This window comes from Amblyomma americanum, chromosome 8 (assembly GCF_052857255.1).
Source record: "Amblyomma americanum isolate KBUSLIRL-KWMA chromosome 8, ASM5285725v1, whole genome shotgun sequence".
Taxonomy (NCBI): domain Eukaryota; kingdom Metazoa; phylum Arthropoda; class Arachnida; order Ixodida; family Ixodidae; genus Amblyomma; species Amblyomma americanum.
Window position 1 is genome coordinate 112,688,965 of NC_135504.1, and position 22,492 is coordinate 112,711,456.

Here is a 22,492-nt window from a genome sequence, read left to right on the forward strand (position 1 = left end):
AGAGCAGGGACCACAAGCCCTTGTCTTGAGTGTCATCTCGTGCTTTTAGCGTTTTTTTTTCTGCAAACTCGTGGATTGCTTTGTCATAGTGGAACCGCTCTCGCTTTCCTTGACTCTCTGTGGTGGTGGTGGGTGCCAGACTGGCAATGACAAGGGCCTCGTCCAAGTGCTCAACATTTCAACAGGCATCTACCTTAAGGTCAGTGGCCTCCAGTGACTTTGCACCAGAACAATTTGTGGACAGTCCTCTTCCCCCTGTTTGTTTGTTTTTGACTTCATGTGGAAAAACTTAAACATTGAACTGTACACCATGCCTAAGCTTTTAAACAGAGTGTTTGTTTTTTACAGCAAAAGGTGTTATAGACAAGCATCATGTTTGTAAGCAAATGTGGTGCTGCGGTCGGCAGCAACTCTGGGCGGAGGCAGAAACGCGGCATGCCTACACTGCGTCAAACAACATTTCCTTAGAAAGCAACTCGCATATGATAATATTTCACAGCATACGCTTCGCTTGTGGTTGGAAAATTTTGCGTTGATGCCCAGAGAGTAGTTCTACACTTTTTCAACCTGCTCACCGATGTTAGGCGGGGCGCTTCATCACATTCCTTCACTGCTCCGAGTTGGCAGCAAGTAACTGCAAGGCCACGGTGGGTGACTACGTCGGTTGATTAAATGAAAGTGAGAAAGCACAAAGTATGGAGAGAAAGTAATCGCGCACAGTTGTCAACTTCTGGACCGATACATCATACCCGATTGCTAGTGAAAGATGTGGGACGACACGATGCACGACCCGAAGCAGCTTTTTCACATGACGAACCCTGTGAGCCCCTCCCTGTTTTCCCCGAGACACTTCACTCTGGAGAAAGGGGAATATTACTGGACACTTAAGTCATGCAGTTACTTTGAATACGGCAAATGCAATCTCTCTGTTCTTTCGAGTTTAGTTATATGTGCAGCAAACCTAAATGCTTTATTGTGCTTGATGAAACAGTGGCAGAAGTTGAGGTGTCGCTCTACAATATTGTTCTCTTTTTGCTTTCTTGGCTTCAGAATAGCTGCACAGGCACGTACATAAACGTGTTCCTTGAGCTTCAAACGAAATTCACATTCACCTTGCGCAGCATGTGCCTTATTTTGAAATTTGCATTAAACTTTTGTGCCTTCTGTTCGGTCAGAGTGACTTTTAATGTGGCATATTTGCTGTGTTCGTTGCAGGGTCTGATGGACTTAGCTGCAATGAGAAAACCCCGATACTAATCTGGGAAATAATACTTTGTGAATAACGGCCTGTCGGGCAAGTTGGTGCATTATTAAATGAATGCCGGTGCACACTACCAACTGTTTATTAGAAGGAAAGGGTGCATATTTATAATACCCAGCACAAGCATGTGACACGGTGCAATATTGCCCCAAACTCAGCCAGTGACAGGAAATCAGCATTAATCAAGACAGCATACATGTACCTAATTGCGGAACCCTTCTTATCCCATGTGCATTAACTACTAGCTTCGGCTAAAAGGTTTTTGAAACCACAGAGAGGAGTAAAAAATTTTTCTTAGCAAAAGCAGTGTCGAGTATTCGTAGCAAAAGTCATGTCATACAGGCAAAGCAAAAGCAAAAACAAAAAAACAACAACAAAACACATGACAGCAAGCAACATCCATCATTTAGTGCACCGAACGCTATACATGAAAGGAAGGAATCGCGAGCAGAGCATGCCTTCATAACAGACTTTTGAGATACGAAATTTCATTTCTTCGAAGGGATACAGAGGTGTCGCAACCATACGTGCTTCCCTTCTTTTTAACCTCAAGTGTGTCACCCGCCACCTGATCGCCACTCCTGCCTAGGATCCTAATATACTGCTAAGCTCTGGCTCACATTAGGAATACTTTGTGAGTTTGCCAAGATCATAGCTAATGTTAATCACTTTCTAGGGCCCATGTGTAAAAAACGCACTTGTTGAAGGTCGCAAAAGTAAAAAGAAAGTAAAGTCTGTGTATTGTACGTACTGTCAAGATCTAAGTGGTGCTTTGGTTGTTGCCGCACCACTTTCCAGCAGCCGTCCAGGCAGACAAGGAGACGGCCGTTTTCATTCAGATGCATGTCATTTTGCACATTTTGATGCGTGGCACTCCAGCTTGGTGTAAATGCCGAAAGGAGCGACAAGAGCAGCGAGCCCTGCAACTGCTAGTGCTATATACCACTTTTGCACTTGACAGTACTACTATTCGAATCCAGTGCTGCTTCAAAAATTGCACTTAGCAGTTTGCTGTGAATAAGGAAGGCGACTGGGAGCAGCTGTTTTGTCCCTTTGCGCAAAGAAGTGCTTGGCACATAGTCCCTGTGACCGGCATCTGAAAACAGCACCCCTGCATTCAACTTAAGACCACACGCACACGGAATAACACATCTAAACATCTCATAATGAGAACTCGACAGAACACGAATGAGTTGCAGGCCTTAATTCTTGCACTGGCCACCCTTTGACCGAAGAGCAACCATGCAGATTAAGAGGCACTAACTGTTCAGATTTCGATTCAGAAATGCAGTTGGAACTGTTTTATAACGTCAGTGGAGCTTCTGTCGTTTCTGCACCTCGAGTCCTTCTCTTTTTTGCATTGTCTGTTTTATTTTAGTTGACTATGCTCTCACCTTCACCTGCGTTCACATTTCATTCATTCATTCATTTGCTTGTTCATCCATTTGTTTCAAAACGCTGAAGGCCAAACTTGCAACCAGACAGGAGTCACTCCTTATTCCAGAACATCAATAGCAATAACAGAATGAACCCATGCATATGGTAAAGCCCAAAAGAGAAAATGGATACAACATGCCTACAATTCCACAAAAACACATGTGAGGTGTCCTTTGTGCAGGGTGGCAGCAGCCAGACCACCGGCTGCGTGCTGTGCTTGACTTTTGACCCCACGGGCAAGCTTCTCTGGGCCGGAGATGATCGGGTGAGGTCGCCACTTGTGGTGGTGCAGTGACTAATATATCTTCTCCATGAAAAAGCTCTTTGACTGTGTTCTCTACATTGGCAGTGCCTACATCTCACAATATGTTAGTGATACCATATTTACTTTCGCATGGGTTGAATTTTTTAAAAATCGCATGTCCCAAAACCAGGGGCCAACCAGTACACAGGTCAAGGCAGAAAAAATGCTCCTGTTGGAAGCCTTGCGTTCTGACCACTTTTCAAGCCTTCACACAGGTCACGGTTTCTACCAGTGTTAATCTGTGAAGGCTTTATGTGCCCCTTCTTTTCAAGGGCGCCATACCAGAGATTCGAAAATAAGGTGATCGCAGCGATAAGCACATGCCCCACCATGCCAGCTATGCTTGTGTAACATCTCTGCGTTAGAAGGGCTTATAATGCCCTCTGTCTCCTGCACGGTCTATGCCTCAACCAAATTCTAAACTACGCTTTTAAACAGCCTTGTTGATAAATGAAACTGACCCCAGATGCTCAGCTGGCTCAGCCACCTTGGTGAATCATGCCTGCTAAAGCATCTCGCATTGTTTAGGCAAACTTTCATCTTATGCACTGTATTTCTGAAAAGTGTGTCACATATTTGCAGAAGCAGTGAGAGCTCCATTTATAATGTCCAAGCTCTGTGTGGACCTGTGGCAGATATCGTCATCAGTATGGAATTGGTGGGTGATGCTGTGGACGTCAAACAAAGTGAACGTGTTTGCACCTTGTGTCTTCTCTCCTGTGCTCTTTGGGAGTGAAGAATGTTTGTGTTTTTTGTGCTAAAGCACATGCAGGTTCATCCTTTCAGTGCTGTTGTAACCCTGACACGTGAGACACTGTGCTGGTCTCCAACGCATGTTGGAGCTTGCATTGTTCAGTCAGTACAGTGTTCAGACTTTTTTTTTCTCTATTCTTGACATTAGGAAGTGACTGCTTTTATGTAAATGATGTATTCACTAATAAACGAGTTTAAATAGCTTGAAATGCTAAGATTGCAGATTGCCTATGTACCTTGTCTGCAGTGCTGGTGGGTGGCTTATTCCATTTGTCAAGGTTGACCCCTGAATCAGCAGTAGTTGCTGAAAAGCTCGATGCAACCACCTTTCCTAAAGCTATCAAAACTCTGGTGAGCTTAGCACTTATCTTGGACAATTTCAAGTGCTGATGTGCTGTCCTGACGGGAGCATAAATGGAATGCAACATCCCTGATCTGGATTACTTCTAATAAACTTTTAATTACCATAAGCTAGTATTTTCTTGCTGGTGCATCAGTCAGCTGTTTGGTCTGTGGTTTTCTTTTTTTTTAATGCGAGAGCGTTACTTGGCTGATTCTGTGAAAACCCCGCCGTCATCAGAAACTCGTGGCAGGTACGCATGGCAGAAACACGGCACGCGACTGACGTCATCACCCCTGCTGGAGCAGTGGGCAGCTGGCGTTCATTGGATTCATTGAAAGTCACGTTGACAACTCTCTCTCACTTGTACACATCATAAGAATTGTTCAGGTGCCCCTATAATTTTTTTGTCACTCTTTGATTGTGCCCTATGTTTTAGTTTGTGACCCCTATACTCTGTGGCTGACACAATTTTGTACACTATTTGGACAGTCACTTGGATCGCAGTGTGTCGTGTACTGCGTCGTCACTGCCTAGTGGCCTGACGATGACACAGGAAACATCATGTAGCCAGCACAAAGGGAGGAGACCAAAGAACACAACAACACATACAACAGTCACACACAAGATGCAGCACAACGCCTGCAGAAACATACATTGTGTAACACTGTGCCAGGTGGTTCACCCTGATCATCGCACGTTTTTTTCAATGCAGGGCTACATCGTGTCCTACCTGTTCGACCTGCCCACTGGGAAGCTGACCAAGGGAAAGCGGTGAGCTGCAATGTGCTTTCCTGTGAATGCAGCGGCCTTGGCAGGAGGTCGAGACAGATTGAATGCCTCGGTTTATGAATAAGATATATTGCGATGAAGCAAGTGGTTTGCTTTCTGCAGGAACTGGCGTGTTGTAGGAACTGGTGTAGGAAGGGGCACGTTTGAGGCATTTTTTACTTCCTGTAGAATCAGTCCAGTCAGAGGGCATTTTGTACAGATGATTGATAAAGCCCCTCTAAGGAAAGTAGTGTTAACTGCTTCCCTCCTCCTCCATTCCACTCTCCCGCTTGCCACGGCCTCATTGGTGGCACCATCTATGCCAGACCTGCCGTAGCAAATGACGGCTGGCACGCTACCAGAGGAAATCCACAGGAAACTTTGTTCAAGCCCTGCAGAGCAGTTTTTTCTATGTCAGTCAGCAACTGGCCTTAATAATGCCGTGTTGGAATTGCACCAAAAAATAGAGAAAAGAACCGTTATTTAACGCGTAAAGCATCCACATGGAGAGAATTCTTGTTGGTGAAGGACGCACACACGTGATGTGCTCAAGTGCACTCGTAATGTAGCGAAGTTATCAGAGTTCTAAGTTTTGACTGCGTGAAAGTATGTGAACGTGGTTTGGTAGGTTTTTTTATATATATACGTTTTTATTTCTGCATAAAATAGGCCTAGCCTTGCGGCAGAAATGAGGGGCTTCATGGGGGTGGAGGTGGGGGAGGGGGAGGAGGGCCGGTCTCCACTTCTTCTTCGAAGTGGGGTGGTCCTGTGGTCGGCTCTGCGAAGAAACGGCCAGGCCCTTCTTCTTCCTTGAAGTATAGGAGAAAAGCCCGCCAGAGCCGGAGTGCGTCCGATGATCCGATGTGTAATGGTGGATCGACCCATTCCTGCAAGGTGCCAGGTCGGTGCCCGCCCAGGGACTGAAGTGCTCGCTCCCGCACCACGTCAAAAGCAGGGCAGCGCCACAAAAGGTATTCGGCCGTGCCTCTGTCCGGGCATGCCGGGCATTGAGGGGTCGGGTATGAGTGCGGGTTGATGAGGTTGAGCTTTGCTGGCGACAGAAGCTGGCCAGTCTGGGCGCGGCGGAGGAGTACCGCCTCTACCCTTCGGAAAGTTCTAGGTGGGCGGCGGTATAATTGCTCAGGGTTCGCCACGTGCTGGAGGATGCGGCGGCGATAGCATTGCGCGCGATGCCATGTCTCGGCCCTATCCATAGGAGGTGACGACGGATGTGCAACGTCATCACGGGCCCAAGAAGCGGAAACGAGTGTGCATCGAGGCAAAGGTGCGGAAAGAGCTGCAGCGCGCGCTGCCTGGTGTGCCTTTTCGTTTCCAGTGATTCCTTCGTGTGCAGGAATCCATCTAATAACAATAGTGTAGCCCTCCTCTCGCAGGCGTCGGGCTTCAGTTCGAATTGCGCTAAGAACGGCATAGTCTGCTCCCCCCGCGCGGCATGCGGTGTACGCTGCTTGCGAATCAGTGTAAACATGGTAGGTGCATGGAGCCGGATCCTGTCGATCTACTATTCGAGTAATGGCAAGGCGTATGGCAATGAGTTCGAGATTAGTGACAGTGTGTTCTTCGGAGAGCCGTTCAACTATTGTGGTATCTGACTCAGAGTCGTGACAAGCTATTGCGGCGCCAAGTTGAAACTGAGCGGCGTCTGTATATAGTTGGATAGTCCCTTCCTGGGCTAGCTTGTATGACATCTTCTCGTGACATTTAGCGGCAGCTTTGCGCCTTTGGGGATTAGCTGAACTCATGTTCTTTGGTAGTGGCTTACCCTCTACTAAAGCGATTAGTTCCCATGGTGGGGCAGGAGACGACAGCAGCTCTAATTTGTCAGTGTTGTAGCCTAATGCCCGCAGGATCTGACGGCCAGCCGCCGTTGTGGAGGGACGGACACGCTGGGCTTGCAAGTGCTGCTCTGCCACATCCTGTAGGGCACTGATTTTGCTGCATGCGTGTAGGTCCTCTACTGGGCAGAACTGTGGTAGGCCAGTAACAAGGCGCATCGCCTTCCGATTGATTCGCTCAAGCTGAAGGCGTTGGGTCGCGTTAAGCCGCATGTAGGAATATGCATACAGTATTTTTGATGTTATGAGTGCCAGGGCTATCTGACGGAGTCCCACCTCTTTGATTCCCCACCCACGAGCAGAGACGCGGCGCATAAGATGTAAAGCCTGATGGCAACTAAGCACCGTGTTATGAATCCAGCTTTTGGCTCCTCCATCCTCGTCAATAAGCATTCCGAGTATACGGATTGTTTGTTTCCGGCAAATAACCGAGTCCCCTAAATGAAGAGAGATAAGATTTCGTTCGGCCTCGGCTCGCAGCCGCGGACCGTTTATGACAGCCACATACTCGGTTTTTTCCGGAGAGGTTTTCATGCCACATTTCTTGATGTAGTCGTGGACGGCATTAAGGCCTGTCTGCAAGGCTAATTCCTGCTCCGCAGGGGACCCAGAATTGGTCCAGAGCGTTATATCGTCCGCATACACGGCAAAATTAAGACCGGGTATCGACGTTAGAATTGGCGGAAGACCTGACATCGCGATATTAAAAAGAGCCGGAGATATGACGGCGCCTTGGGGTACGCCGGTTCGGTTAGGTTGCCGTGCACCCTGAGTATCCCCAACCATTACCGAGAAAGTTCTGTCCGCAAGAAACGCTTTCACGAAGCGGTAGAGGTTCCCGCGTATCCCCACTTCCTGGAGCCGTTGAAAGTATGGTAGAGTGGGGCACGGAATCAAAAGCCTTTTTGACGTCAACCCCAACAACCACCCGGAGCTGTGCGCTGCTAGGGTATGCGAGAACGTCGTTATGAAGTCTTCTGAGAATATCTTGCGCGCAGAGTCCTCCTATGCAAGTAGGTTTTCGACGTTTGGTAGGTTCATTTATGCACTTCTTATACAGGCTTTACAGCGCCGTGTCATGGGGGCTGCCATCTTTGATCACGTGATCACGCTGCCATTACACGCCTCCTGACTGCTCGGCGCCTGATGGTTCGGTTCTGACAGGCAGTGTTTCGGCTGATATGGTAGTAAAGGAGTGGGCAGACGACACTATGGTTTTGCCAAATCTTCGAAGGACATGTGAGAGCCCTAATTTGATCCCTTGAGGTGTGAAAACGTGATCGGGCTTCATGTAGTGGAGAGCCACTCAGTTCTCCCTCTTCGAGCCATGGTATGGATCGCCTGAATGCTTGTTTTTGCATCCTCGGAGGGCTCTGCTGAATGTTTTTATTGTTATTATCTAAAATGGCTAGGTTTAATGCTCGCAGATCGTTGTCGTGTTGTGTGCATGCATGCAGACACCGCTCTAAAATGCTCACATGCACATCGTACGTATTTGTTTACAGCCTGTTAGCGGTGCTTGGGAAACCTTAACTATTTTCTACTGGTTAGTTTCCCGCACACCTTAACTTATGAGCAATGGGGTCTGGCTACACACGCGGACGCAACTGCACAGCACCTGAAAGCACAAGTGACGGTTTCGGTGGCGGAACAGCTTGTTCATGCGGCTATGTTGGGTACTTGCCCTCGCAGATTTTTCCAAGATCGAAACCTTTCTTCCTATCTATTGGCTATCTAGCGCTGGCGAACGTGTTTGTTGCGTTCGCCCATTCAGAAGGGCGCATGCCGAACGGGCGTGACAGGGGCAGTATGTCCTTGTGCAGTTTGATTCCGTGATGATCACAAACGATCTGATTCCACACCTTTAACTCTCCGTCGCAATTCTTGCAATCCACAACACAGCACGTATTTCCTCTGCTTTTCCACATACTCATAGAAAGAACACATTCGACAGCCACCCACGATATTTCCACTGCTGTGTCGAGGTGTGCCCCCTTTGTCAAAAGTAACCAAGCAGCAAGTTTTTACTTCTCAACCATATAATAGCACCCCTAAACACCGAAATGTGTCAGAACGTGAGGACAAGACTCCCCTTACTTTGCTCAGATTCAGAGCTTAAGGGCTGCCGTAAGTGCTTCGCTACGCGCCTAAGAAACAAACCGCTTGTGCCCGGTTACTTTTGACAAAGGGGGTACATGCTGGCAACTTACGAGGTTCGTAATGGCACCGTGTTCCTAGCGTGCCTGTGTCGCCATCAGGTCTCAAATGGAAGAACCGGGCGTTGTAAACGGTCTATAGAGGCAGAATACTTTTGTTTGGCCGGCGCATGAAAGATTTCGACTATCTTGGGTCAGCAGTGCCTAGCATCTGGGCCGCTGCTGCTCTTTGCCTTTTACAGATATGTGCAGCTGATGCACAGTCTTAGTGAGCCTTCAAAAGTGTGGATAATGTGTCTATTTCTGGTGGAGCTAAAAACATGGCCTGAATAAATTTGCTTTTATAGCACAAGCCAGGCACAGATGCGAGCACTTTCGCAGAGAGAAAAAGCTTTCATGAAACAAAGCAAGCGCGTTCGAAAAAGATCAACTTAAACATGCTAAAAGCTGCACACAGCATGGACATATGCAAGCGCGTTTTTAAAGAGGCAAGCATAAACACGGTTCAAGAAGAGGTAATGAATAACCGTGGCAATTCGCAAAGCTGTGCATTTTTTGCAACCTCCTTGAAGTCTGCCCGCCCGATCCTGTGCAGCCAAACTTTTCTTCTTTTGCGTTGTGCTCACCGGATGGTTAGCAAAAAAACCTTTTGTCCTCGCGTTGTCGGTTCCGGCAACCGGGGGCGCAGCAGCACGGCATCACTATTAAGTTCTCGTCCCTCACACACTTGTCTCGTCCGCTAATACCCTCAATCAATCCGTTTGCATGTGCAGCACTTTTGTCGCACTGGTCCAGAGATGGTGATCGGAGCTTGCTAGAAAGAAAACATGTATAAAAGCGCAGTGCGCGCTCCCATGTGGCACGGATTGGTGAATGGGGGAGCAGAGGAGGCCGGGGCAACATTAGGCGGTGAAGAGGAAACACCGGGGTGAGCGGGGTCGCAGAAAGATCTAATAATGGCAGTACTTTTGAAGAATAGAGGGGCTTTAGGGGAGTGACACACCTCAGAGGTGTCCATGTTTGCTATGCTTCATGTGTCCAGCATGCTTCATGTCCGGCCCTCGTTGGCAGGCAGGTTTTGCAGGGTAACAATGGATATCAGGTTCATTTCTTTCATGCCTGTAAAGGAACCTGATATTGATATGCTGATTACTAGCTGCAGCTGACAGTGCCGACAGAACAATAAAAACTGTGTGACAGTGCTAAGGATGCTTAAAATTGAGCAACGCAGGTGGTAATTCATGCCTCTAATTTGCTGTATTGTTCTTATGTTTTAAGGGAAATGTTTATCAGCAAGCTGCTGTTTTATATTTCGGTCTTATAGCTCGGCTTTTCGTTTAATAGCAGCACTTGCATGATCCGCATAGGGCTTTATTTGGCATGTTTGTGTTTAGGAACTGCATCCTGTGGCAGATGTCTTTAAGTTCCTTTAACATTGAGGAACCAAGTTAGGGAAGTTCATGGAACCAAGTGCACCTACAAAGCGTGGAAGAAGCGTGGAGCAGCCCTTTACAGCACTTGTGGTTGCCGACTAGAGTTTAAAGAGTACACCATTGTACCTAAAACTAACCTGGTTACAGTGGAGGTTATCGAAGCTTGTCGCGTACGTTCCACTGACAGACCAGTGTATCAGTGGGCACCACCATTGATACCACTGACAGGGAAATCCTGCACTTATTTTCCGGCATGCTACCACTGATGCACCTAGGGTCTCCACTTCTGCGTACCATGGAAATAGCGTGGTGTTTTGTTTTTGTTTTTTCCTAAGCTTGCAATTTTTATCAGTTTCTAAAATGTACTTAACTGTTTGTAAGCCAGTGCTGTGTTGTGTTTAATGCGTGTCTTCATTCGTCTCTACTGTTTCCATGCCATCCACCTAAACATATGCACCGTTGTGTAACCTGTGCCTTCACAGTAACAGAGTGTGTTTCATAAAAATAGGGTGAATAGGAAGCCGTGCCTAACCAGGCCCTTGGCGCTGCGCCCAATGTGTGCAGGATGGTGGTGGCTGAGAACTGCCCCATCACATGCCTGTCTGCTCGCCAGTGGGCCAGCCGAGAGGCCCGGGATCCCTCGGTGCTGGCTAACTGCGGACTCATCAACGCCCTGATCCTCTACAGGTGGGCAAAGTTGAGTCAAAAAAGTAGCAGGAACTGCATAAGACATTGGGTGTAGCCAGTGGTAGTTTTCTTGCAAAGTGTGCCTGTATAGCAAGCAGCCCAGCACTGTCGGAACATTTCATAGAGTCCAGGTCTTACACTCCATTGGTTCCGGAAAACGCACAGCCTATGTTCCCCAGTACACTACAGTCAGATAGAAAGGAGCACTAAAATGGAAGAACTCCGTGGTAATTGGTAAAAATGAGAGAACATAGAGGAAAGGCTGCAAGATTGGAGCCAGTGACTCCCAAGTTTGAAGCAGAGGTGGTATTCTGAAAGCGTCAGAATGACCCTGTCTTAAACTGCACACATCCTGTTGCTCCTAAAACGACAACCATCGTCATCATCTCGGACCATAATATAGTTGCGTAGAACTGCCCATGGCCTCTCATTCAAACACAACTTTCTTTTAGAGTGAAAGCTTTACTGGCCACGAACTTGCGATTTCGCCGTGGTGGTGCTCCGAGGAGGGACAGAGACAGACCTTAAGCCGTTGCCTAGCAACGGCCGCAGCTGGGCAGACGCCGCGTGCTCGCCGCCCCATTTGGCATGATGTCACACTGCACACGTCACCGCGGAGCCGCCCTCACCTGCCCTTTCCCTTACCCGCCCTTACGCACTTAACAGCTAACCAACATATCCGGTGGCGGCATCTATGGGAGCCGCTAAAACCCCCACACACTCACTGAATACAAAAAAAAAAAAACCTGTGTCGAGGCTGGGAATCGAACCAGGGCCTTTAGCGTTTAAAGGATGCTACCACTTCGCCACGACGGTTTAATCATGAATAAAGCACATCTATTGAATGCATTCATCCGATCCAGAAGTCGCCGTGCTTTCTGCCGCATGCATGTTCAGCCGTCATGCTGTCTCGTGCAGCTGTCACTGCCACATTTGGGGACTCCAGCCAATCGACGCAAACCGTAGTTGGACGTGTCTGTTTAGTGGGAACCTCCAGAATGTGGGCCAAAAACACAACTCCACTGCGTGAGAACACTGATGCCCCAGTTCTGGTTGTGACGAGGCTGAATTGTTTGGCTGAGCATGGAAAACTCACTGTTGCTCATTTCACCACTTCAAAAATCTCTACCTGAGAACAGTGTACAAATGCATCTTCTACACAATGTGTCTCCTTTCTTCCTTGTCTTTTCTTTTTCTAATTAAAAAAATTTTGATCCAAGCATTGAGGCCACTATAGTGCAAGCTTTGTGGCAGATATATTGTGGTGCAATGACCGTGCAGTGGCAGATATGCTGTTCTCACTAATGTGCAGCATAACATTGTGGTCTCATTAATGTGCAAGAGTATAACACTGCGTGGTCATTTTTATCTCTGCAACTACTTTCCTTCTCCATGGTTCCCCTTGTAGCAAACAGTGGTCTATAATTTTTTTTAATGTGCTTTAATTACACCACTGTTTTGGTCAGAGCTGCTTGGGGATTGGGCTGTACACTCGATATCAGGCATCATTGATTCTTGTCATGATGGGGTGCAGTAGCCATTGTTAGCATTTCTTGGCTGCGAGGCCGTACTTTACTTTGTACTGATGAAACTTGCAGGTATTTTTTTTTTTCTTCAGGTGCTCACAGCGTGCTTGTCACGCTTAAACCTTGGTTTAACGAAGTCAGTAAAATCAGCAGTTTACTTCGTAATATTGAAATTTCGCAACATCAGAATTCGCCTCCTAGCATGCTCAGAAACCACCAAAAATGCGCTGCAGATAACTGACAGGAAAAAACCTTTATTTGCGATTAAAGCGTTCCTTCTGCCCTTTCTTAGCTAGCAGCAACTGTGTTACACGCACGTTTTGTGAGCTCGCGAACTGCCCCAACACCTTTATCTCGCCAGCCACCTCATGGGTGGTGGGAACGACGCACTCACCGTGAATTATCCTCTTGTAAGTGCCCCGAGCACGCGGCAGATACGACGTTGCATTCCGCCGCTGTCACCACTGCGACCTCGTGGCCGTCAACGGCGGCCTCACAGCGGGCCACGTCGTCGGCCCCCCACCTCCCTCGCATTTTTCTTACTGTTGTCTCTCATGTCAGCAGGAACGAAGAGAGTGTCCTCCAATCAATTAAATAAAATCAGGCCAACTCCGCTCCTGGTTTTCTGCCATAAGCGCGAGTTTGTGTCTTTCTGCACATACGCGCATCGTCTGAGTGAGAACCGAGGTAGTCAGGTGTGAAGTGTGCGACGGCCTTCACAGCTGACAGGCGTGCCAACGGCACTCACCTTCCGGTCCTTTTACCAAGCTTTGGGCATCTGTAAACGTGATAAATATTCGGCGACGATTTGCCTATTTTGGGTGAGATAGTGAGAGCCGCGGGCTGGCCTGGCAGGCTGCCAAGGCTAGGCAGACGCTCGTGCTAGCCTCGCCTGTACTGCCTCAGATGGCGCGGCCGGCGGTGCCCTCACCACTGTGATCGTCGTCATATTTATGTCTGCCATGCTCTCTGTACGCGAGAGCAGCGCGGCACCCATATTACATATACGCACTCCAATACGCACTTTGGCATGCGCTCCTCACAACCACACGCGCCCACGATACAATTTCTCCACGGGTTTGTTTACAGCCAGCAATGAAATTTCGTTTCATTGAAAGTGCGCCAAAATCTACTTCGTTAAACTGAGGCTAAACATACATGGTGTTCTATGGGCGTGAAGTTATGAAAACTGGAATACTTCGTTACACCGAGGATGTCGTTACACTGAAATTCGTTGCATCGAGGTTTAATTGTATGCCTTTCACCACACACATAGGAGCTATGGTTTCATGCATTGCGAAGCGTTCTCACCCACTATTTTTTTGCAGCGTGCAGGGTTCCGACGGCAGCCTGTCCCTGAAGCGCAAGTTCTACGTGAAGCACCGCCTCCGCACGCCCGTGCGGAGCTCCTTCTGCCCCATCATGTCCTTCCGCCAGGGGGCATGCATCGGTGAGCCCATCATCGTCATTCGTCAAGCCTAGTGTGTACCAGCTTAGCTAGACAAAATGGCCTCAGTGTTCTGTCTGTCCATCATACTTACGGTACTCATATGGAGCAGGGAGTCCTCCTCTGTTGGGCTCATCTACTGTCTATCTCTCTGCTCATCTCTCTGAGCCATCCTGTCTTTTAATGTTGCTTAGATCTGGCTGGCAAAAATCTCGGCCGCTGATCTCGAATTACCCATGTTGTGGCCCACCTGTGGCTGTCCCATGTCATCATCATCATTTATTTTCTCTTAAAGGCCCCAATGGGGCATTACATAAAGGGGGGCGGAACAAATGGTATTAACGGGTCACAAAGGTAGAACACAAATATAAATGACAAGCACAAATAAACACAGTAAACGCATAGAAATTGCCAATACAATAAATAGGCAAATAAAAGGCATTCTACAGGAATTGAGAAGAGAAATAAGCAGTCAATAAGTGTTTAAATTTTACTCAGTTGGTTTCATTGACAATACCGTCAGGGAGTACATTCCACTCGGATATAACAGTTGGCAAAAAGGAATTATTGAAAGCGTTAGTGGTACTATGAATATGCTGAACACTGTTACAATTAAACAAACGCCAGGAAAATCTCAAGGGAGGCAGATTAAGGCTCTCACGTAATTGCAGGAAATTATGATAAAATTTGTGAAATAGGCAAAGTCTTGCTATCTTATGTCGTGACGACAGGGGAGTTAGACCAAAGGAAGATTTGATATTAGTAACGCTCAGCCAAGAATTGTATTTGGATGTTATGAAACGAGCAGCTCGGTTTTGGACTGCTTCTAACGCCTGGATTAGGTATTCTTGATGGGGGTTCCAAATAGTCGATGCATATTCAAGTTTGATATGGATAAATGTTTTATATGCGATTAGTCTTAACCGTGGGCAGAGAAAATGTGAGAGATCGTCTAATGAAGCCTAGTGATTTGGAAACGCATGCAGCAAGTGACGATGTGCTTTGACCAGTTCAAATTACTTGTTATTTCGATGCCAAGATACCTGTAAGATTCTACTTGCGATAGCACGGTCGAGTTTAGCGAATATGAGTAGAGCAAGTTAGATCGTTTCCGGGACACGTGCATAAACTTACATTTAGTCACATTCAACTTCATAAACCAGGTACAGCACCAGTTTTGGATTAATTTTAAGTCATCCTGCAGCAGAGACTGATCACTATTAGAACAAATACGACGGTAGAGAACACAATCATCTGCGAACAGACGGATGGATGACGAAATTCCAGCAGGAAGGTCATTAATAAAGATTAAAAACAGAAGCAGGCCAAGAACTGATCTCTGGGGGACTTCAGAGGTAACATTTGTAGCGGTGGAAGGATGACTATCAATGACAGTGTATTGCGAACAATTAGTTAAAAACAATGAATCCATTATAATACTAGTGGGCTCAGAGACAGGCAGGTAAGTTTGGTCATGAGGTGCTGGTAGGGAACGCGGTCAAAAGCCTTAGAAAAATCGAGGTAAATTATGAACAGTGAATCCATGATAATACTAGTGGGCCCAGAGACAGGTAGGAAGGTTTGGTCATGAGGCGCTTGTGGGGAATGCGGTCAAAAGCCTTAGAAAAATTAAGGTAAATTATGTCTGTTTGAAATGATAAGTCTAGGTTTGAGTGGAGGTCAGTCATGAATTCGAAAAGCTGAGTTTCACATGAATAACCGGAACGAAATCCGTGTTCGTTAGAGAAGAAAAAGGAATTATTATCTAGGTGCGTTGCAATGTGAGAGTAAATTATATGTTTGATGAGCTTGCATGCAATGCACATTAGCGAGATAGGTCGATAATTGGATGGATCGGAGCGGTTCCCTGCCCTAAAGGTGAGTACAACTCTACTTAACTTCCACTCAGACAGGATTTGGCCACTGGAGATAGACTGCGTGATAATTATTTGTAGGAGATATTAGTTTGGTACCTTTAAGAATTTGGTAGATATGTTGTCGGGCCCAGGGGCACTGGAAACCTTTAAGTTATCTATTAATTTACATATTCCATCAACTGAGATATCAACTGGTGGCATTTGAGGGAAATTTAAGCTGGCCGCTATAGGAATATTTGTAACCGGTTCCTGCGTGAAAACAGACGAGAAGTACTCGTCCATTACGTCCGAACGGAGCTCCTTTAGAACGTGAGAGCCGTCGGCATCTAATAAAGTGATATTATGCGACCCACTACGGTTGGGAGTTAACAAAGACCAAACCTTTTTGGGTTATTTCGGAGGATGTCAAGTCGGTCCTTGGCATAAAATTTATGTTTGGTGCTCTGCAGCAACCTGGTGTAATTATGCAGACAGCTAAAGTATTTTCCCCATTTAAGAGCTGAGTTCGAGCCCTTAGCTGCCCTGAATAACCGTTTTTTTTATCTTGTTACATAATTTTCTTAAAGAATTTGTAAACCATGTATGCAGACGAGGGGTACATATGAATCAATTAGGGAGATAATTGTTTCTTTATACGAACGCCAGTTTTCATCAACAGACCTATTAGGAGCGGACTCTGCAAAGTGGAGAAAAAAATTCAGCCAGTTCATCACTGATTTTGGAAAAATTGGCTTTGCTGTAATCACGAATGTATTTCACTGAACGTTGTCGTGGAGGGATTGGAATCGATAGGATGAACAGGACTATGTTATGATCGCTAAGACCATCGTAGGATGACAATGACTGGATTAAATCTGGATTTGAGACAAGAGCAAGATCTATGGTGTTACTATCACGAGATGGAAAACTAACTGTTTGAGAGAGGTTCTAGAAACCTCGATGTCGGGAAAGTTAAAATCACCGCAAACTATGAGGTTTCCAGAGGGAAACTGGTTTTTCATGTGAGATAGAGTGGTACCTAAGTCTTCAATGAAGGAGTGATCAAAATCAGGAGCTCGGTAGCAGGCAATGATAATATTAGTGCGATGGGCAAGTGAAATGTTCACACAAAGGATTTCGCAATTACTAGTGATTTCAACAGCAGAGGAAACGAGGGTACGCTTAACAAGGACCATCACCCCGCCTCCCCTGTGCCCAGGTCTATCACGCCGGAAAAAATCGAAAGATTTCTTATCTTGTCATAGCTCTTTATTCCGTATATCGGGCCCAGCCATGTTTCGGTAAAGATCGCGATATCAGTGCTGTTGTCATCCAATATAGCTTCAACGGCGTCGTTCTTTGAGAAGTAGCTTCATGTATTGGTTAGTAAAACTGATACTGATTTGTCTCTTGGGGCAGGGGTGGCACGCCTAGAAGTTTGTGAAGGTTGGCGAATCAAGAGCTTCTGTGACTGCAGAGTAGTCTTCTAGGACTGTGAACGACGTGTCTTTAAGCATCGCTGGTGTAACGGATTCGCGCTTTGTCTTTAAACCTCGTGAACTTGACAATGATGGGGCGGTTCTTTCCTGACTGGAAACGACCAAGTCTGTGAGTGCGCTCAATATCTTGGCTATCCATTGTGATATGAAGCTCCTGAAAGCAGAATGAAATGATGCGCGATTCAGATTGTGACCACGTTTCCTCTTGTTCATCTTTGATTCCGAAAAACAGCAAATTTGGCCGTCGGAGACGATTCTCGGCGTCGTCACATTTGTCCGAAAGTAGCTTAATATCTGAGGAAATTTTAGCCATATCTGAATCGGCTACAGAACCTGGGCTGCCTAACGGATTTGCTTCGGCGAGTTTTTCTAGGGCATCAACTCGAGAGGAAAGGCTGGAAATCGAATCCTCAACTTTCGACTGAGCAGCGCGAATCAGCGCTAGTTCACTTAACATAGTATTTTGAGAAAGTTCAATGCAGGATATGGCATGACAATTGATTTGAGGGACGGTTGTGGGTTACTATCCACTGTGGGTCCGGGGTTCAGTTCGACGTCTCCAGCCAACACTAACAAAAGGCAAGTGACATAGGCGTTGATACACTGGTAACATGAGGTATGCACAGTATTCTTCGAAAGCAATGCGTAGGGTCAGTGAGACACGACACCACTAGCAAAAATGCATTATCAGAGCGAATACAAATTGAATCGGGTAAGCAACCAAACTGCATGAAAAAGGGCATTCTTGTGACCTGCATCGTTGCGGTGGCGTGCCCCAAATGACTCCAGTAAGAGGGCGGTATTTGTAGTCCATTCGAAGGCGCCACGCTGAGCATAGCAGTTGGTTGCCAGATGTGAAAACGGTCCGGCTTTGAAGGCGGCAGGTGAGGTGTGGCATTGCTTTCGTTGGGCGTGTTGACGGTATCTCGCCAAACGTCAGAATAGTGGTCCAAACTGCAACGACTGCCTTGATAGCACAATGGCGTTGACGTGGCAATCCATATCAGTGCGGCCTGCATAAAAAAGGGCATTCTCGTGACCTGCATCCTTGCGGTGGCATAGAATTCCCTAACCTCAGCGCTTCCTTTTGTCGTGAATTGGTAGCGCGTCCCCGACTTTCCGAAGGGGAACTTTCCGAAGGGGAACGCTATTGCATGCAAGTTCGAACAAGACAAGAGAACAAAGAGATCAAACAAAACATAACGACTCCGTATTTATAATTTAAAGGAAAAGAACCGATGATACGAAATGAAAACAAGGAACACACTCTCAACAAGCGTACGACACTACAGAAATAAAGGAAAGAGTTCACCAGGTGCTGAGCGTCCCAGGTGAAGTGGGAACGCCTTGCAGACAGGATGGAACGCAGGTGGTTGTAGTGCAATGCGTCGCTGGCGTTGCGTCGAAGAAAGCGGCGCAAGGGAGCCGGGTGGTGGTATGACCGGAGAAGAACACAGGGAGACGCCGGTGGTCTCCCGAAGAACTAGGCAGCAGCAGGAGAATCATAACCAGATCCTGTCGACGCAGCCCGAAATGCCAGAGGCTTAGAGCAGGAATCCAAGGGTGCCTTTAAGCAGTACGGACCCTCAATCCATCTGCTGCCACATCCAAGCTTGAAAGGGACGCAGGAGGCTTACGTCGGTGATCCAAGGGAGGACACGGCAGCATGGACCCAACGTCCGAAGGCTGCCACCTCCACGCTTGAATGACACGACCTCCGCTGCGCTGTCGTCCTTCACACCTCGGTTTTCTGACACGTCAGCTCTCCGCTCCTCGTGCTTGCCATGCTCTTTGTCGCTGTCGCCTCTCACACACCCTTCGCATGCGCACACATGAACTGCTGGGCTGGAACGCGCAGCGCTTCGCTGTCCAACGCACCACTGTCGACGCACCACGTTCACAAATCCTCTGAGGATCTTTTGTGCACCTCACACGTCTTCATCTGTTCCACTGTTGACTGCGCTTAGGATGGTATGAGCTTTAATCTGTTCACTCAACCACACTGTTCTTTTCGTCTGTTGATTCTCGTGATGTTTAGTTTGCATTGTTGAGAGCGCAGTGTTTGTAACCTGCTCATTGTGTATATAAGTAGTAGCTTGTCAGCTGTGTCGTCATTGCACATTCGTGCCCCGGAATTTTGTGCTCTCTTTTACTTGCCTTGGAGAAGTGTGAACAGATTGGTGAACAGACTAGGAGGTACTCAAAGCACCTGCCATCCTTAGCGGACCGATGCACATCTAAACTTCACAAGAAAGGACGCACATTGGTGTACTTGTGTAGTCTGACGGCTTTCTAATAGTTTCCGTTGCCAGTGCAGTGGGCAAGGCAAATGATGATGACAGGAATAACAATGAGAGAGAGTATTAAGAAATACCATTTTAGACTGGGGAACAAATTGCCAGTTGCTGATATTTCAGCGAAGATAGAGAGAAGAGACTTCAGTGCAAGCAAGGGTGGAGAGGTTGGCTGGAGTTGGACTTCTATGGCCTGAGGGAGTGAAAATGAGCGGGGCTGATAGCTAGATAATTGCAGTGATCAACACATGTCAGTCATTCTCAATAAGTCCGACTTTATTAGCATTCTTCCACATATAACAAAAGAAATGCCAGGGTAAGAACAAAAGAGCTGCTTTGTGCAGCTTTTTTGTTCTTACCCTGGCATTGTACATGCAGTTTTTGTGATGTTCGAGCTAAAATCCACACAGTGTTCATGCACATACTACTAGTTAGTCGGCCTCTTAAACAGGCAAGCATACCTTTGTATACTGCTGGCCAGGCCTGTGTCGCATGAACTCTGCAGTACCATTCTTGCGACATGCCAAGTTTGTCCACTTTCTCGATATTCAAAATGGCAGCTAAAATTGAGAAGGGGAAATGGGCACAGGCAGAGTATATTGGGTGCAGAGCTGATACTATATTGGCTGGCCCATTGAGAGTGACAGATTTTACACCGGGGGAGGCAAGACATATTTGGAATTGGCATAAATTTTCACTCTGTGATCCGTTGGCACATTGCTGCCAGAGTGGGGTGAGACTGGAATGACCAGAGGCCGTTGGAAGATACTTTTTTTAGTGCGCTAGCACTAAGGCCCCCTTCGCCGATTTTTCTGATGTCAGTCTCAAGCCTGCTTCACCTGAAATAAAATAAACTACAGTAAAAGCTCGTTAATTCGACAATGACGGGACCACGAAAAATTGTCGAATTAACCGAATGTCGAAATATCGAATGAACCACAAAAAACATGAAATTTGCCCCAGCATGACATACCTTTATTTGGCAAAGAAGTTTGTTATCGTTGTCTGCTTTTTCGGGCGAATTTGAGCGGCTACAATAGCTCTAACAGCTGCCAGATGCTCCGCGGCACGCGAACCATCCGGAATTTGTTCACAGAAGTCTTCCAGCACGGACAAGGCTTCTGCGGCTTCTTTCACCGTGCGCTTCGGCGTTTGGGGCAGGTGCTCACAATTGTCATCTTCCGACGAATCGTCGTTGTCGGCGCCTGTCACTTCTTGTATGATTTCATCCTCGGTCAGCTGACTGGCAATGGCGACACCATCATCGATGGACACGTAATCCGCGAGCCGCACGGCAGGAAGCAAAACGCTGTCGAAACAGCTGTCGTCTTCTGTGGTTGCGTCAGCTGCTTCTGTCGGCAGTTCCCCCACACCGCAGTTCGGTTGCACAAAACCGCTGTGCCGAAAGCAGTTCGCAATAACTGCTGTAGGCGTGTTGGCCCATTCGTGCGCCAGAATGTTCAAAGCGCTGAGGAGCGTAAGGTCGTACTTCTTCCCAGCTTCCATACAGAGAAGCATGCGCTGCAATACATGCTTTCTGTACTTGCATTTTATATGCTGGATTATGCCCTGGTCCATGGGCTGAAGGGCTGCGGTTGTATTCGGCGGAAGGAACACAAGCTTAATCCATTCCAGGCCCGACACCTTGCAGTGAGCACTGCAATTGTCCACAACCATGAGGACCTTCCGTTTCTAAGCTCGAAAACGCCGATCCATTTGATGAAGCCAGGACTGAAATATGCTGGACGTCATCCAAGCCTTCCTGTTGGCTTGGTATTCAACCGGAAGGCGCCGCGCGTTCTTGAAGCACCTCGGCTTCTGAGCCTTTCCGATCACTAGGAGAGGCAGACACTCTGTTCCCGTCATGTTGGCGGCAAGTAGCACAGTGACCCTTTCTTTGCTTCTTTTCCCTGCTGTGCAGGGGTCACCTTTAAAGGTGATCGTCTTATCTGGGAGTGCTTTAAAGAAAAGCGCTGTTTCGTCAGCGTTAAATATATTCGGAGCGTCGTACGCAGCTAGGTGTTCACGAAGCCCGGTGATCCGCCACTCCTCGATCCTGTCTTCGTCCACGGATGCTCTTTCGCCACACACACTCTTAAAAGTCAGATTGTGACGGCTTCTGAAGCGAGCAAGCCAACCTTCAAAAGCTTTGAACTCTTCAAGGTTCATTTTTGTGGCGAACCTTTCAGCCTGGGCACAAATTAATGGCCCACTCACATGGAGGTAGGCCTCACGTGCGTTTCTAATCCATCGCATTACGGCTTCTTCGAGGTCCGGGTGGGCCGCAGTCCGCAGTCGTTTCCTTTTGTCACTGTAGGCTTCACTGTCAAACGCCTCCATAATGCTGTTTTCATTCTTCACGTAAGTGGCCAAGGTGGTTCTTTTAACATCATACTTGACCATCACGTCAGAGCGTGAAACACCATCCTTCAGCACCTTCAATATTTCCACTTTCGTGGCTAGGTCCTTCGCCTGGTTGTACTTCGGCCGCTTTGCCGGTGTCGCCATCGGAGCAGGACGCGATGGCGAGGCGCGCAGGCACGGCGCGCTACGCACTCGAAAACAGCACAGTAAACACGCTGGCAAAGCACGCAATATCCAGAAAAGGCGTGTTAGGGTTCAATAACCGCGATCGTAGCAGGAAGAAACACGGGGCAACGACGACACACGCCAAAACGAGACTTGCTGAAGATAGGGTTAACACGACGACTGAGCACGACTGCAAGAGGCAACGAAGCACAAAGAAAGACACCGGGCGCTTCGGCCACTGCTAACCTTGCTTCCCTCGCCCTCTCTCGCACTGCTGATGACGATGACCGTACGGATGGCCTACGCTACATTCTTTTTTTCCAACTTTACAGTAGCGCCGCTC

General features: G+C 47.5%; 1 protein-coding gene across 3 annotated transcripts in view; it reads left to right on the forward strand.

The window, feature by feature from the left end:
* The window catches only part of LOC144102039 (WD repeat-containing protein 13-like), a 53,190-nt gene that overhangs the window by 25,656 nt on the left and 5,042 nt on the right, over positions 1-22,492 (forward strand). For 2 of the 3 annotated variants that reach the window (XM_077635304.1, XM_077635307.1), the window contains exons 9-13: positions 140-199; positions 2,880-2,963; positions 4,811-4,869; positions 10,876-10,998; positions 13,853-13,974. In XM_077635304.1, the coding sequence (XP_077491430.1) occupies positions 140-199; positions 2,880-2,963; positions 4,811-4,869; positions 10,876-10,998; positions 13,853-13,974 (448 nt within the window). The remainder of the gene's footprint in view (positions 1-139; positions 200-2,879; positions 2,964-4,810; positions 4,870-10,875; positions 10,999-13,852; positions 13,975-22,492) is intronic. The other variant, XM_077635305.1, reaches the window with a different exon arrangement.